General features: G+C 36.6%; 1 protein-coding gene across 2 annotated transcripts in view; it reads left to right on the top strand.

Annotated features, from left to right (window-relative positions):
- Window positions 1-3,229: 3,229 nt before the first annotated feature.
- Window positions 3,230-17,250, top strand: part of LOC131033246 (uncharacterized) — a 97,387-nt gene continuing 83,366 nt past the window's right edge. Inside the window, exons 1-3 of one of the 2 annotated variants that reach the window (XM_059207269.1) lie at window positions 3,236-3,380; window positions 3,456-3,646; window positions 3,779-3,823. In XM_059207269.1, coding sequence (XP_059063252.1) covers window positions 3,488-3,646; window positions 3,779-3,823 — 204 coding nt within the window. In that variant the 5' untranslated portion in view covers window positions 3,236-3,380; window positions 3,456-3,487. Of the gene's footprint in view, window positions 3,647-3,778; window positions 3,824-17,250 lie in introns of both variants that reach the window. The other variant, XM_057964418.2, reaches the window with a different exon arrangement.

Genomic DNA, 17,250 nt, shown 5'->3' on the forward strand with positions numbered 1-17,250 from the left:
CAACTTTAATACCATTATATTATCATAAGAAAAATTTAATGTAAATATTACTTTAAAATCTCTTTAAATATTATGTCAATTAGATTTAAATACTTAAACTAGTTCTTAAAAAACTCCAATTTCTATGCCATGGTTTATGCATTAACCACTATAATAACACTACCACTTATTTTATGGAAAAAAGCTACATATTCAAACATTTAACCCAAATCTTATGAGAGTCTAGATTTTCTTTCATGAATTTACGTCACCCTTAATACATAGAGTAATTAATGTAGCCAACTTATTACATGTATATTCCAAAAACTCCTTTTTATATACAGTAAATGCATCCGGCTTACAAATACATGACACTAAAATATTATTGATTACAGAATATGTTGAATAGCTACAAATATGACCATATAAATTATTATGCATAGGGACCACAATAGCTAAAAAATGACACAAATGTGATGGCACTAAAATTACATTAAATGGGTCTAAAATACATTAATACACTATTGTAAAAACAGTAGTAAATGTAAACAAAACTCTTAACCCATGATAGCAATTGTAAAACATACAACTAAATGAAGATAAATTTTTGTAACAATGAAAGTTCATGTGCAACTTCCAGGTATGATCATCCTATTAGACCAAAGGGGTTTTCTCCTTTGGCTTGAATGAAACTAAAAGGATTTCATTCTTCTAGTTTCTTGCGAATCCAAGGGTTTTCATCTTCTATTTTGGGCATTTGAACATAATTGTTTGTAGAAAAAGCTAACTACAATTTCCATGTGTAGAACAATACATAAAAATGTTAAATCAAGTCTCAAGACCCTTAATACCATAAGGAAGAAATTCAAAATATGTACGAAATCCCACAAACCCTAGGTGGTATGATGCAAACAATGCTTACACCCATTGAGTGATATTTTTCTCTATTTCATGTCTCATGTGTTTGGATGTTCTCAGGAGGCATGATGATTCTTTTATGTCTTGTAATGTCCTCTATAATAATGACGAGTGTAGGGAAGCCAAGGTTGCAAAAATAACTTCATACATAAAGCCTTGAGATGAGAATATAAAAGAACTACCAACTGATTTAACAATTGCATAGGAACACATTCAAAACTAAAATAAACAATATACCATAACATAATTTTTTACTCGGGGAAAACCCTTTTGGGAGAAAATCCCCACACTCAAAGAAAATTAATATATTAATGAATAATATTTAAGGTTACAAAATACTTGTGGAGCAAGTCTTGATAGAAGTATTACCAACATATAATCAAGGAAAATCTAGTAGCATTGCGATAGAGTTTCAATCCTTGCAAAACAAATAATACAATTTTTCTTCACGCCTTCAGTTTATAGACTTTTAGCAACTTGGAAATCATATGTGGTCTATTAAATCACATGCTAAACCTCCCACGAGGTGTGGTGCTCCAAATAGGCAAATTTTTATTCTAACATTAGGCTCCCACATCCAAAATGAATTTTCCTATTTTTGACCCTTGCAATTGTCATATAATTTGTCATAACATCCTTAAAAACAAGCTTTCCATAATATACCACTAAGAGAGCACATTTTGACAACTAATAAATCACTTTTGAAGGTATTGACACATGACAAAAAATGTCAACTTAAAATCTCATGCTCCCTTTTTGGTGGATCACAGGTATTTAATAATATTCATTATAAATTATGTCAAATAATCATAAGAAAATGGTAAATGATAAATATATGAACCTTTGGAAATTCACAAGGTTGAGACATCTAATTTCTTAATAAAGAGGTCTCGTAGGTTTGAAAACCTAACTACCATGCTAATTGCAATCATGGTTGCATTATTTATTTACATTGTTGGATGTATATGTGGATCTAGATGTCTTAATATTAAATAATATCTTCAGAGCGGGGGAAAACCGTTTTTGAAAACTTTAAGCATTAGATTCAAACATTAATTGTGCTTTGAGAAAAGTCAAGAGGTAGGTGAGATGAATAACACTTGAATAAGAGATAATTTCAAAGTTTGAATCCAAGTATACATCACGACACATACCTTTGGTTGGGGATCAAAGTTGGGTAGGAGGCATGCCAATAGTGTCAATTTTAAAACTCTAACAAGGCAAGCAAAATGAGTGGGAGATTGATGAAAGGTATGCATCGACAAAGAAGTTTGATACTCCAATAGGGATGAAGGATATAAATGTTGAGATAGTAAAGTTAGAAACCCCAACAACTTGTTCACACTTAGAAGTTTGAATACATAGCCTTCCACACTTAGAAACTTCTGGGATATTAGCTAGGCTCATGAGAGACGAATAAGGGGAATACACATACAAACTTGGACAAGGGAAACACTAGAAGAATGAAATAGGCCTTTGACTAACAAACACAAATTAATTGAACAGGGGACATGACACTTACCTTCTTTACATCACCCACATCTATTGTGCCTTTTTCTAGTGTTAAACCATTGTGATTTGTTTAGGATTAAAGCCCATGCTACTTTTAATAGGCATTTGTATATGATCGACCCTTGTAATAGGTAGAATAATTAGTTTAATAATATCCCATGACACATCCACATAATGAAAGGTGAGTCACAAATATTATATGATTAGAATATGAAGCCCTTAAGAACATAATTTACATTTGAACACACTATACGCATGTCAATTGAAAGATAAGATGATGAAACTCAAACTTACAAAGATAGAACCATATTGAATATTATCTTATCAAAAAAAATTCTGATTCACTTTCATAACACTTTTAATCACTTCCTTGATTTTGACAATAATGACATTTTATGAAAAAGGTTTTACCCCCTATTTAAATTAATTAATTTTCTTAATAAACCTTTACACACTTGAGAGGGTCACTTTAATCAATATGAAATAAAAGCTTTTTTACTTTCAACTTTCAACATCATACCTATATAGATTATAATTATCTTCCTACCATAATTTCTTATGTATCTCACTAAATCATAGATCCACACATTATTGTAGTGTTAGATTAATCTAGACATGAATACATACCCCCTCATCCTTAATTATCAACTAAAAAGATATTAACATACACTTAAAATAAACTTATGCTCCCTATCACAATTCTCCATTAAAAAAATCTCTTCAAACTCTAAATTCACAATACAAACATATATTTAATTTCCAAACCAAACTTTCACTTAAAAAACTCACTTGGGACATAGCCGTCCAATCCGCAAACATTCAATCCCACAAAGTAAAATTGTTAATAAATGATTCTTTTAGCTAAAAATTAATGTTCAGATCAGTAAATATATGCCTGAGAGAAGCCCCACGCGCAAGCAGCAACTAGAGGAAATGAATTATTTTATCCTTCGAGATTGAAATACTTGCATCTGCCCCCTACAATTCTATGGGGGTAGGGCATTCCGAACTAATCACGATAAGAGCCGGGTGGAAAACTATAGCTCCTGGTTTTGATCTTAAGGTTTAAGAGTAAAAAATGGGAGAGCAAGAACAACATGCATTCCCATGGCTGAACACGCTAGTTACAGAGCCATTCTATGCATTTCACGCTCTCACCTTCTTTTCGTATATTGTAATCCGTCACTCTGCATCGGAATGGCTTTCGGACGGATTTTCTCATCATCTTTTTCGTCGGGTAAGCACTCCTCCATCCACCTTCACACTGAATGAATCGAATATAACACTGATGACATATAGATCCGATCAAGTAAATTTTTTATTCTTATTTTTAAAATTTGAGCTAATTTTGACATCTTTTACAATTTAGGAAATCCAAGCCTTATTGACATTTGGAGTTTTGGTAGCATTAAAGGTTCGTATTGTTGTCTCATTCTGTATCCTTGACATTGAATTTAAAAAAAAATAATAGTGACTATCTGGATTTGTCCCTTTTTACAATTATAGAAAAATAAACCCTAAACTCCACATATTTTTATAGGCATCATTTATTAGTTTTAGTGTTACCAGTTTAAAATTTGAGCAAGTTGTATTTTATCTGGCAGTGGGGGTTAATCTTGTACTGAAATTGTCTTGATTTTAGAATCCGTTAGATAGAGGTCGCTAAAAATAAACGGAATTGTACACTAACTACAACTTTTCAATGATGAACGCCACCTTTTAGTGTAGATATGGCTCAGGCAACTAGCCTCAAAAGAGTAAGTCAGGTCACACTAACACTATATATCAAAGAGTTAAGAGTATTGATAAGTGGAGGAAAGGTTATCTCCTTCACCACTTTGATCATTGCCGTCATATGTACCAAAATGCGTTTTCACAGGTTAAGAGATTCAAACTTTTCTGGTTCAAGCTCTAGCAGTAGGACCATTAATAATACCCTTGTTGCCCCTCGCCCACACGGTGCTCTGAGATTCATAAAGGGAGTTGTATCCTATTCCTTACCATATTAAGTGACTTTTCTGAAAGTGTGTGTTTTTGATGTCCAAACAGTGTGAATGTATTGCAAGTGCTGTGTCTCAGGTAGGGTTTTGCCCCTCTGTTCCTTTAATCTGCATTACTCTGTTCTATAATCTGCATTAAGGAAGTGGTATTTTGATCTTTATTTCGCTATTAAAATCAGCAGCCGGATTAGTCTTGGACAATGCTAATTATTGCTTTGTTGTACATTATGGTACAATCCACAAGTCTTAAGTACTGTCACACCTTATGGAATGCGACTGGCAAAAATTCAGCATCATATCTTAAATGAAGGTGTCAACACCATCAAAGTAAATAGTCATCTTAAGCACTCTAAAAAAGGATCAAGTAGACATCGTAAGGAGCAAACCCTAAATAAATGGATTTTTGTTTCCTCTTTTGTATAAAAGTTTCACTTAAATGCCGCTTAAATTTTAGACATGAATTTTGATGGAAAGCCGAATGCATGAAATACTGAGTGAAGAAATAATCTTTACTCTCCAAGGAGCTATTCAGACCAGCAATAGTTCTTTCCTACACTTGTGAATAAAAGCATTACAAAAGAAATAGATTTAGGAGCATAAAGCATATAGTTTAGAAATGGGTTCGTTCAAGGACCTCAACAAAGAGAAATATATTTCTATTCAGATAAATGTAGGAGATGGAAGGTCACATTAGGTACACTGTACAACATTTTGGTCATGCATCAATCAAATGTAGAATGAACAAGTGTGCATCATAAGGAGTGATGTATTTGTTCCCAAGATGTATCATAATCTTAATTTTACCAATGAGGGTTAAGTTTTATCAAGAGGAACAACTTTTGATTTGGATACAATGGATGCATATAGATAGCAAGGCAGAGTACAGATATTTCCATGGCCAAAAAGGGCTAACATATTAAACTAGTTTGCCTAGACTTCTATATCTTCTAGATTTTTTGATCTCTCGTTGTAAATTGTTGAATATATGTATGATTAGTTACAAGGATGTTACAAGAAGACAATTATAGAATGTTTTATATTGCATAACTATATGATCTCCAATCATTGATGGTTATGCTTTTGATGGTTTCTTTTTCAAGTTTTTGGTTTGTAGGTGGAATAACATGCAAGGTTGTAGAAGTTATACATTGCATGAACTATGCTAGATGCCATTTGAAGGACTGTTGATGCTTTTGTGGTAGTGTGAAGTGTCGTGGTGGTATGCTTGCATGAGGTGTTGATGCCACAGATGCTTGTGCATTTGCATGTTTATGCAAAGTATTGCTGACGCTTGTACAGTTTCTCTAAAGATTGTGCACACGCATGGATCGTTTGCTATGTAACATGATGTTTCAAGGATGGGGATAATGAGGCTGTAGCATTCCAAGTAAATAATTTTTCCAGTTAATTTAAATACAGCAAGGTACAGCGAATCTGAGCCAGAATTTTATATTTCAGCCCTCATAAATACTTTGTAAACAATTTGAAATACCCACAAAACTTAGCAATTCCTTCACAGTTCTATGCACTCGATTGACAAATTTTGCATAAAACTATAGAAATTTCTTCTACAAATGAGATCTGATTTTAATACATGGAATATACTGTTACAACAGCAAATCTCCAACATAACAACAACAACAAATATGGAAATATCTAAATTAGCACACCCACCAAAAATGGCAAAACCCACAACACTGCTGCCATTGATCTGCTTCACACTGAAGAATAAGTTCTCAACACCCGAGGCTGATCAAAATAACTCTTCTACAATAGAAACCCACACATCTATAATAGCAAAACAAACTCCTACAACAACAACCACAACCCACACAAACTGAAAGCAAAGCATCAACTATGCATGCCAACTTTGCATTGGGAAACATACCTGAAACATTGCCAAACTGAGTCGAAATATTTTTTGTGAAAGCTCCAGCCAACGAGTGATGTCTTGGGCTATGATTTCCCAACCAAAAATACATAAAAATACAACAAATACCTTCAGCAAATTGAAATCCACAACTGCAAACCAAACACACGAAAAATAATCTGAAACTACCATCCAACGAATCTCCGTTTCACTCCTTGGATGAGAATGCTCTCCAAAATCAAAGGGGGTTTGTCTTCCGACTCTTCAACTCATGGGTTTTAGTCCACAAGCTGCAATTCTCCACGGGTTTCTGTCCACAGAAGAAGATTGAAGAACACTGGGTTCAACAACGCTAAAATTGAGAAGTTGAAATGGCTGAAAGATCCTTAAATGTGTCTTTGCCTACAAATAAATAGAGGAACAAACACGAACACCCCTCTCTTGGAAAAATAAATAAAGTACATTATTTTCATTTGTTTCCCTCCAAAGAAGCTCACCATTTTGGCTATTGCAAGACTCTTTATCAAAAATAATAACTCTCTACATGCAAGCTGTCATAAAAATTGCTATGAATAGTTGACTACCACCTAACCCTGGAGGTTACAAACCTTCTAATGAGAACTCTCACACTCCATTTTTGGTTTCCAGCACCAAAAAATAATAGAATATATTTAATTTTTAATTGGACCCATTTAAATATCATGAAAATATAAAATAATTGCGGCTCTAAAATATAAAATATCAAAGAAATTATGTTCCAAAATCTATCACATAAAAAGTATTGGAATGAGCACCTTGCCCATGAATTAAAATTGGGACATGACAAGTCCACCCTTCCTGTAATGTCTCCTGTTTAATCATAATTAATCTTATTTCAATATGACTTAGATTAGTTAAAATAAGAAACTGGCTCAGCAAAAATAATCAAATGTGTCATTCCATATTCGATTGATTTGATTGATTGATAAGTAAATTGTTCATTAATTAATTTAAGACGATTAACTTAACAATTATGACCTTTAACCCTTGCATTACTCCAGTCTAAGAGGAAGAGAATGACTATGTTGCCAAGCGCTTTGATACCAATTTCAATAGGCTTCTCTCAAAGTTTACAGATCCAAGCCCTTACCCATTTTGGACCCTGTCCTCAAGGTTCTCGGGTCGCTGATCCCCACCCTCTCTTGGGAAACAACCTATTGACTGGATTTAGACTGCCCCTCTTGGAAACAAGTCCATCACCTCTCCTTAGTTACTGGTAGTAATGGCAGGAATATTTTTAAGTAATTCCATTCTTATACTGATTTTACAATCTAATATTGTTATTTGTCTGATCAAACATTATATCTATATATATATACATAAATAAATGAATCAAATAATATTACCTATTATATAAATTATTAACACTACCATTGCCTAAACACTAATTATTAGTCTATCTAATAGCTGTAAAGGCAGACAGATCCACTATATATGATAGTAAATATGACTGTCATACGTATTGTAGTCTATAAATATTACTATTCTGCATAAAAACATTGTCAGGCTTCATATATTAAGCATACGTAATAAGCACATCCCCATGCATACCACCTAAACAAGGATGTTACTGCCTGTAACTTAATAACAATTCTGATCTGATCTGATCGCTGGTTGCCAGATATTATAGATTCTCGTCTTTTTTCCTTGCTGGCAGACTTGACCATTCCTTCTATCTCCCCCCGTGAGAAGTATCGCTGTCTCTCTTTTTAAATCCTCCAGCAGCCCCGATCCTTGGGGAGAGATGTGGCTTATATGAGGGTAACGTCCTCCTCCAAACTATGCTTGCTTCCACAAAGTCGTGACCCTTGGTGGATCGGTTACATGCTTTGTTTAATTAGCACTTGATTTATTTTTGTTAATATTTAATTTTGTTATCAGAGTTACCTAGGGACGCGTCCCCGACCTGAAAATCTCCGTCCCCGTCCTGGGGACGTTTTGGGGACTTGGGGACGACCAGGGGACGTTTCCCCCCATCCCCAAATTGCCCTGTATTTTGAGGGGACGTCCCCGAAACGGGGGGACGCCTGCCCTAGCTCTGGGGGACGTCTGTACGTCCTGGGGACGGCTGGGGACGGCTGGGACGTCCCCAATCCGTCCCGGGGACGGCCAGACGTCCCCCATATCTAAGGCCCTTAAAAAATATTAAAAAAATTTAAAAAGTTGTATTTTCAATTTTTTATTTAAATTTTCTAATATAGGCCCCTTATTAATTCAAATTGTTATTAAAAATAAAAAAATTAAAAGATAACATTAATTAAATTTAAATTTATTAATTTAAATCATAATTTTGACAATAAAACTATATGGCAGCAGTGTAGCCTTTGGGCATTTTGACATAGAGATTAGACAATCGCCAAACTCGGCGAGTCAATAAAAAAATAACACCCAACGCCTTTATTATTGCTGCCCCTTGACCCCGCAAGGGGCGATGCCCCTTGACCCCACCTTGGGGGCGCTGCCCCCAAATCCCCGTTGAAAAATATGGGGGGAAACTGCGTCGATAGAAGTAGGGAAAATTTAACCTCCGTGTCTATTGATATGCATATTGACAATGTGAATGAATTGAAATTCTGATTTATGAATGCATAATTGCATATTGTCTATTGAGTATTAACAATGTTGTATGTTTAGAATTTACATTCTAAAATATTTTGAACTTTTCATAGTATCATAAACATGCTATATCCATGTTTTATTGTTTTCATATGAATATAATGTATGTATGCATGCTTTATCCATGTTTTCATATGAACATTTAGAATTTTGAAATTTTCCTATATATTTTAAATTTTTCCTATATTTTATATAGCCGTCCCCTTTGCCGTCCCCCGCCGTCCCCAAATTTGGCAAAAAAATTTGCCGTCCCGGAAACGCGTCCCGCCGTCCCTTGCCGTCCCCGTCCCGGAAACTCGGGGTAACGTAGGTTAATATTCATTTTTGTTGGTTAGTATCTCATAGAAATACTTTCGTATTAATTCAAATTTGTGTATAATATAATCAATTAGTGTAGGTTAATTTTAATCATTAAATATAATCAAGATTAATTTTAATTTTAATTTTTAATAGTTACATTTTATTATTATTATTTATTATTAAATTCTTTTTCAAACGGGGGACATTATACTTCCAAAAATTGCTTGTCCTCAAGCAATTGCAAACCATGATGCTCAAGAATCATTGTGCCAATGTGATGAATAATTCTATATTGCCCATAAATCCTTGATATTGTACCTCATAGATATATATCTCCTGCCAAAAACACGATGCAATACCAAATACTCAAGTGTCTCTGTGCAAATATCATAAATCAAAGTATAGTACCCATGTAACCTGAATTTTGTATATGTCAAGTGAAACACGTCTTGCCAAAGAGCACTGCAAGATCTACTATCGCTAACATGCACAATGTCCTTGTACAACTTATGTAACTTGATCACCTCTTTGTAAAACAACCTGTCCTTACGAAGATAACAAATAAAGAGATGTGCAAAAATCACAACATAAATGAGGTCTTCATCATGTACCACAAAAATAATTGCAATGAAATCTTTGAGGACAATTTTCCAATCTTGATGATAAGCAAGCAACAGCTACAACATACTTACCAAAAAGTCATGTTCTACTTCATTTTTTAGAGTCTCATCCTTCTCAATTTCTCCTTCACATATCCAAGGATGGCAAACATGTATGTAGCTTGGCTCCGAAAACACCTCACCACAAATATTTAAGGAAATTTAGAATATCAAAATAATATATATCTTGCTTACCCATTCCCAAAATCAAGCCTTCTAATTCTAAGCATGAGAGCTTCTTCCATATATTCCTTTAAAATAAAGGGCTGCCATGAGTACACACCACCACATTTACGATGTTCCCAGTTGTTGTTTTCATGTAATGAAGGATCCCAAACACTTTCTTCAGGGTTTCTTTCATGGGCTGCAATAGGTTTCATAAAGTTTCTGAAAATTGGTTTCTCTAAAGCATGGCTCAAATGAACTTGCATGTAAGTTGATAACAAATTGTAATTAACATAGATCTCCCTAAATCTCCTCCAAGATATTGTTATGTATGCTGAAGTAATTATCACTAATAGAGAAGACCTTCTATTATTATCATCATGCAAGCAAACTTCTTAAAAATACAGCAATCCACAATTGTTCATAGCTGAAATCATTAAAATCAGCAATATACCAGTGATGTAACAATTACAATAGTGACAAACTTGTGTAGCAATCATCAATGTGATCAATGTAAAATGGGCAGGCAGCCACGCATGGAGTGAAAATCTCTTCAAAAACATCTGCACACTTTAAAACCTTTCAAGATCATCAACCTTGAAAATGCTTGTTCAATTGCATGTAGATGATTGTAGTAGCTAGATATGAGGATAACAACTGGCTTACAATTGGGACTCATGGTGAATTCACTACTCTTTGTCTTTATAACTTGATTGCTCCCTTTGAAAATTATCACATAAGGATTATCGAGAACTAATCTTACACCTTACTGATCATCTTCTTGAAGTTTCCTTATGGTGCCAATTACTTCCTCAAAAAGGCAAATATTTCCAGCATGTCTCCTTCTTGAAGCATCACATTTTATCAGTGTTCCATGGCCGTTGGGGACAAGGAGACGGGGGGATGGGTTTCGGGGACGAGGGGACAAAGGGCCTAAGTTTGGGGATGGCAGGGGGGTGGCGGGGTTGTGGTGCTGATATAGTTATACATGTACTTACAATACTTGAAAAACTAGCTTTGAAAAGATGTATAACAGTATAAGAATTACATTTTAAATGAAACTATAGGAAATTAGTAAAATTATAAAATAGCAAAATTTGAAATACTAAATCTAAATACGAAGATTTCTTGAATGCTAATTGCTAAATAAAATTTGACAAATGAAATTCTCAAATTGGAGATTTCTGTTATATCGAAAATATGAATATCTGATGTCATATGAGATATCGTAAAGTCTATAAAGATGATTACATGATTTATCATTACAATGAGTAGCAAATACAGATACTAATAGCAATAGCATTACAAAAGACAAAATGCCAAAATGTCAAAACTCAAAATGTAGCGAAGGGAGGCCTCTAATCATCTACAAACTCCTCATCACTGGAACTGCTGGACTCCTCAAGGTCAAGATCCCTCAAGCTCACACCAACCAGCCCTGCATCTAAAGTGGTAGGATCATCCTCATCAATCCGTGAAGGCTCCTTTGGCTCTACATCCCATTGTGTCATCGGACTCTCCTTGTACACAAGTGTCTTGCGGTCCATGAGATGCAAAGCACTATGTACAGCCACAAGCTTCTCTGCTCTCTTAGAGGTAAGTTTGTTCTTCTTAAGAGAGTGGATGAAGCTATATGTTGACCAGTTCCTCTCAGTAGCTGAAGAACTAAAAACTTGGGATGGCAGACGGATAGCTAGAGTGGTGGTCAAAGATTTCGGACCATGACAATTCCACCACAAAAGTGGGTCCTCCTATGCCATAGTTTCTATGTCCATCTTTGCCGCATTTGAATAGCCTCTAAGAGTGGCAAATCTTCCCCACTCAGTGCGAATTATGCCGACATCTCTAGAATCATACATCTTCTCTATGCGCCTAAAGAAACCCGCCTTCTTGTCATCATCCTGAATCGGTGTCACTCTACTCGGTCTAGCCTTGTACCACTTAGGATTCAAGGCAAAGGCAGCCATATGCAAAGGAGTGTTCAACTTGTCCCATCTGCATTGAATGATTGGCTGGATGTGCTCATTGTAGAATGCTAGAGAGGGGTCCTTCACTTGCACAACAACCCTCTTCTGGTCAAGCATAGAGTTGATGCACTCATACACCTCTCCAAGGTTAGGTGCATCCCCATCCCCATATCTGATGACCTGAAAAACTGGGGAAATGATGGAGACAATGTATTTCACATCAGTCCAAAATACATCACTCTTCACTATCTCCTTCACCCTTCTCCCCTGCTCTGTCTTGGCCTGGACCCACTTATTCCACTCATTAGTCATAACCATGAGTTGCAATGCCTCTTGCAACTCAATCATTCTCTCCAAGAGAATGAAATAGGATGCGTATCTGGTCTCAACTGGTTTCAAGAACTCCTTCGCGAAGGTTCTGAAGAGTGCATGTGAAGTGTGGTGGTCACAGATAAACATCTACACATCTCTCGCATCGCTGACCACTCCTCTAATCCAGTCAATCTTCCCCATGCCCTTGAGTGCATTGTTCATGGCATGCACAAAACATGGAGTCCACCGAATATGTCTATAGGCTGCCTCAAGGAGTTTCCTTGCTGCTCTACACACATGGGCTGCATCTGTCACTACTTGGACCACATTTTGTGGCCCAACCTCCTCAATAGCCTCCCTAAGGACCTAAAATTGAAAATCAGCATTTTTGCGATGCCCTTTACAATCAACTGCTGTAAGTAAGTATGGGTTCTCTGCACATGTGACCATGATGTTGATGAGTGGACGATGGCTAATGTCCGTCCACCCATCCATAACTATGCTGCACCCAGATGCCACCTAACATGCCTTCATCTTCTCCATCAAAATATTGATCTTGGAATAGCTCTTATCCAAGATCGAGGTCCTCATTTTGTCTCACCTGGTGGCACCTATGATGGTCCTCCCTTCACCACCATAGACATCATCTCCTTATAATAAGGAGACCGTGCAACATGAAATGGGATGCCATTGGCAAAGAAGAACTTGCCAATGGACTCATCTATTTCATCCTTTAGCTACACATTAAACAAATCAGCTATGGGGTTACTCTGTGATGTGTGCAACTTGCGTTTCCCTATCCCCTAGCCTCTTGTGATTGGGGCATGGCACTAGAAGTGGAAGTGGGTGAAGGTCTAAACATCATTCCTCTCGTCTGCGAAGATTACGATGCAGGAGGAGAAGTATGTTGCATTTGCTGGCTCTGCTAAAGGGCTGCCCTAGCAGACAAAGTAGTAGGGACTGAAACATCTCTGTCATCTGGAATGCCCCAAAGCTTGTTCTTCTCAATTCTGTACTCTATATTTTTAGTTTCCTTTGAAAACTTACAATGACCCACACCTTTTCTTGTCCAAAAAAGGAAGTGTACATTCACTCTAGTGATGCTACCAAACCATTCAACCCCACAAATGTTGCACTTCCACTTCCTTTTTCCCCCCACGTGTACGTGATGTGCCATCTACTCTTGAAGAAAATTGTCTTAGAGGAGATTTAGGATCATAAGCATCCCTAGCATACGATGCCAACAACTCTGAAGGGCAACCTGTACTAGCTGGTGTACTCACCATGGAACTAGATTGGGCTCTAGGATCGGTCCCATGGTCATCCCCCTCATCCTTCCTTAGGTTCAAATTTCGTATCATTTTGACTATGAGAATGGATTTCCATCTCATCCTCACTCATGTCATGGGAGCTCATTGTGATAGTGAAACTACATTTCACAAAATAAAAATAAAAATAAATTCAACCTAGTTTAACAAATTGAAATACAAATTTTGAAAACAAAATTTACAATTTATAATTTTAATGTTATTTAAAATAAAAATTTGATGTTGAATTTTGAGGGCAAAATGACAAATGATTCATTCATCATTTTGGCCTCAAGATTCAACATCAAATCTGATTTTGAGACGAATATAAAGAAAAACAAGCTTAAACAAAAACAAAGAATTGAAAATCAGAAAATAAAACAAACAAAAAACAAGAAAAAGTAAAAAGCCTACCTTGTGCTTGAAAAATCTCTCCAAAATGTTGTAGAATCCTCTTGCCCCTCTTCTTCTTGCTCCTTCTAACTCCTCTCACACTTGCACTCACTCTTTTCATTTCTTCAATCAGAATTCTCCAAGTTTTTCCTCCTCTTCAACTTGCTGGAAAAAAAATCAAACTTAGAAAACGTGAGTGAAATCACCAAATGTGGTGGTTTTATGTTGTTTTGGGGGAAGGGATGGGGCCCATGTCAAATTAGGGTTAACCCCCAACCCCCAAAAATAAGTCTCCTTTTTTAAAATTAATAATTTTTAACTTTTTTGTGTTTGGGTGATGTGATGTCTCCCCGCCCCTTGAGACGTGGTGTTTTTGTGTTGCTTTGGGGAAAGGGGTGGGGCCCACGTCAAATTAGGGTTACCCCCCAACCCCCAAAAATAAGTTTTTTTTTAAAATTATTTTTTTAAACCTTTTTTCGCGTTTGGGCGACGTGACGTCTCCGTGACCCCCGAGAAACGCCTAGGCGTCTCCCAAGGGGACGCGGAGACATTTACCTATCTCTGGCGTAGCACTCGTGGCGGTGGCGGTGGTGGTGGCGGTGGTGGGATGACGAGAGACGTAACGCCCCCGTTTCCTTGTCTCGGAAATGTCCCTGTCTCAGAAATGCGGGGCAAAAGGGGGGGAAACACGTTTCCGTGGAACGCTGCATTTTATAAAATTGCTTGTTTGAAATATGAATGATAACTACATGACATGAGTCGTTTACCTTTTCCAATTTAGCAATTGCTCTTCGAATGCTTCTCCCAAGCTCTCTCCAATTTTACTAAAATGTACTTTCCCAAGCTCTCTCCAATTTTTGCTAGCATTTTTTCATCCCAAAATTCTGCAGAGAGATTGTACAATCTGATCCACATTGGACCCTCTGAAATATTATGCTTCCAAGGATTAAAACTTGGATACCAATCAAACAGGGGCATCCCAATGTTATCTAGATAATGAGGCCAACTGTTTAGGGCTTCCCATTTGTCTGAATTAGATTGAAATTCAACCAAGAAATACTCATTTACCAGTGCCCTAATCTGGATCTGATTTCTTCACTTATCCTGACACCAATTTTTGATAGTTTTTGTCTTCCTCCATCCACCCCCGCATTTGATAAGAGACCCTATGTCCTCCAATCTTGCTATTGAATTTCTAATTTGACTCGTATCTTTTGAAACAAAGAGTTTTGCCAGACTAGGGTTATGTTCCTTACCGTTCAGATCCGCATATCCATGTGACGGGCCTTCATCGCTCCTCATTATTTCTTTCCTTTTCCATGGCTTGCCCAATTGGTTTTCCTCCCCTGGCTTCATGTTGAGATGCCTTTTGCTTCGCCAATCGTCAATTATGCCCACCTTCTAAAACTTTTCTTGCTTGAATCTCCCATACCTCCATTGGTTAAATCTGTTATTGCTTGCCAGATTTATGCCCTGACTAAACTTCCCCTGCTTTTGTTTCTCCCATTTTTGTGGTAATTTTAAGCAATCAGATTATAACAGACTGTAACCATGTTTAATTTTAAGCAATCAGATTATAACAGACTGTAAATAAACAATTAAAACACAAGACAAGGACACACCAATACCCTGGGAAAACCTCCCTTTTGGAGGTGAAAAATCCAGCCTCAAAATTCAATATGTATTATCTAAAATGTGGGCAATTAGAAGGCAACAAACTTATCTCAAATTGCTGTCCAATCAGCTAGTTAGCAGATCACAATCTTTCTTTACACAACAATGAAGATTGCAGCCCTTATCAACAGCAGATGGCTAAGGAAGACTTGATCAGATTTGCACAAGAAGAGTCTTCATCAAATTCGCATGATGATCTTGACAACTTCGCGACACAATCAGCCTTAATAACTTTGCACGATAGACTTGGACAAGTTTGCATAGGTGAAGGAGAGATCACTGTTTGGAGAGCAGATTACATTCGCATAAGATGATGAATAATGACTTCATTTGATGTTTGTTTTATATCCATCCTTTGGCACCAATCACCCAATCGGCTTGTATATTAGTTTATTTATTTACATTGCCATTTAAGTTACATCATTTGCCTTCACGTTACATGTGTTTGGGTCCAGCCCTAAATGGTTCGGATTGCATGAGAGATAATACATAGGAATTTTAATTGTCATTGACAACATTAAAATTCAATAGTCAGGTATCTGAGCTAGCTACAATTTTCAACATTTTGATCCTGAGCAAGTTCCACATTTCTGGTCCTCTCTCTGGTTTGACGTAGCCATGGTGGCTCAGTTCCTTTTCCCCAATTATTCCTGGCTTCGTGTTGCCATTCCCATGGGCCTGGCATTTGGCCATCGTTCCTTGTCGATCTATGATCAACCAATCGCTGTTTTGGAGCGCACTTGTCCACCCATTGCCCGCCTTCGAAAACCCACTGTGGTTGTGCACTCATTGCTGAGGTTGTCTGAGCCTTTCCATGTCCGACTTTGCTCAAGCTCACAGATCTTCCAGAGGGATTTCCCTTTCTGCTTCATCTCCCCATTCGTCAACAACAGGAGCAAATTTCTCATAACCCTGCCATTCTCCATGGTTATGTTCCTTACCTCGCCTCTGCTCCTCGCCGTGGATCTGCTCCTTGCCGCTCCTTTGTTCCATTTTGAGTCGAGCATTCCTCATTGATATATTTGTAGTTTTCATTGCAAAAGTTCCTCATCTATATTGTTATCACATTGTTGATTTCTGATTTTTAACTTTTCTGAAAAGATGTAGTAGATTGACCAAGGGCTTCAAGTTTAAAATAAAGACTGATTGCCAATTCCGAAATCCTAGCCACAAGCCAAATAAATCTGACTCTCGGAGTTTTAATTAAAGTAAAACCCTCTCAATAAAGGTAAAACCCTGTTAAAAGGATGATAATTGCTCAGAAAATCTGATTGTTCTACCAAAGATTGATTGAACATCTGCTGAAATCTGATGAAAATTACTGCCAATATCAGGTGCCATTGATGAATATTGATGATAAATTCACTGTAAAGGGATAAAGAATGCTGAGCTCAGATATTATGAATGATTCTTGCTTCTGTAGATCCTTGAAAATCCTATTCAAAAGTTAATGAAATGAAAAACTCAGAGCTAGATTTGCTACTGAAATTTAATAACAAAACCCTGCTGAAATTATGAAAGTCACTGTCAAAGAATCTT

This window comes from Cryptomeria japonica, chromosome 6 (genome assembly GCF_030272615.1).
Source record: "Cryptomeria japonica chromosome 6, Sugi_1.0, whole genome shotgun sequence".
Classification (NCBI taxonomy): Eukaryota; Viridiplantae; Streptophyta; class Pinopsida; order Cupressales; family Cupressaceae; genus Cryptomeria; species Cryptomeria japonica.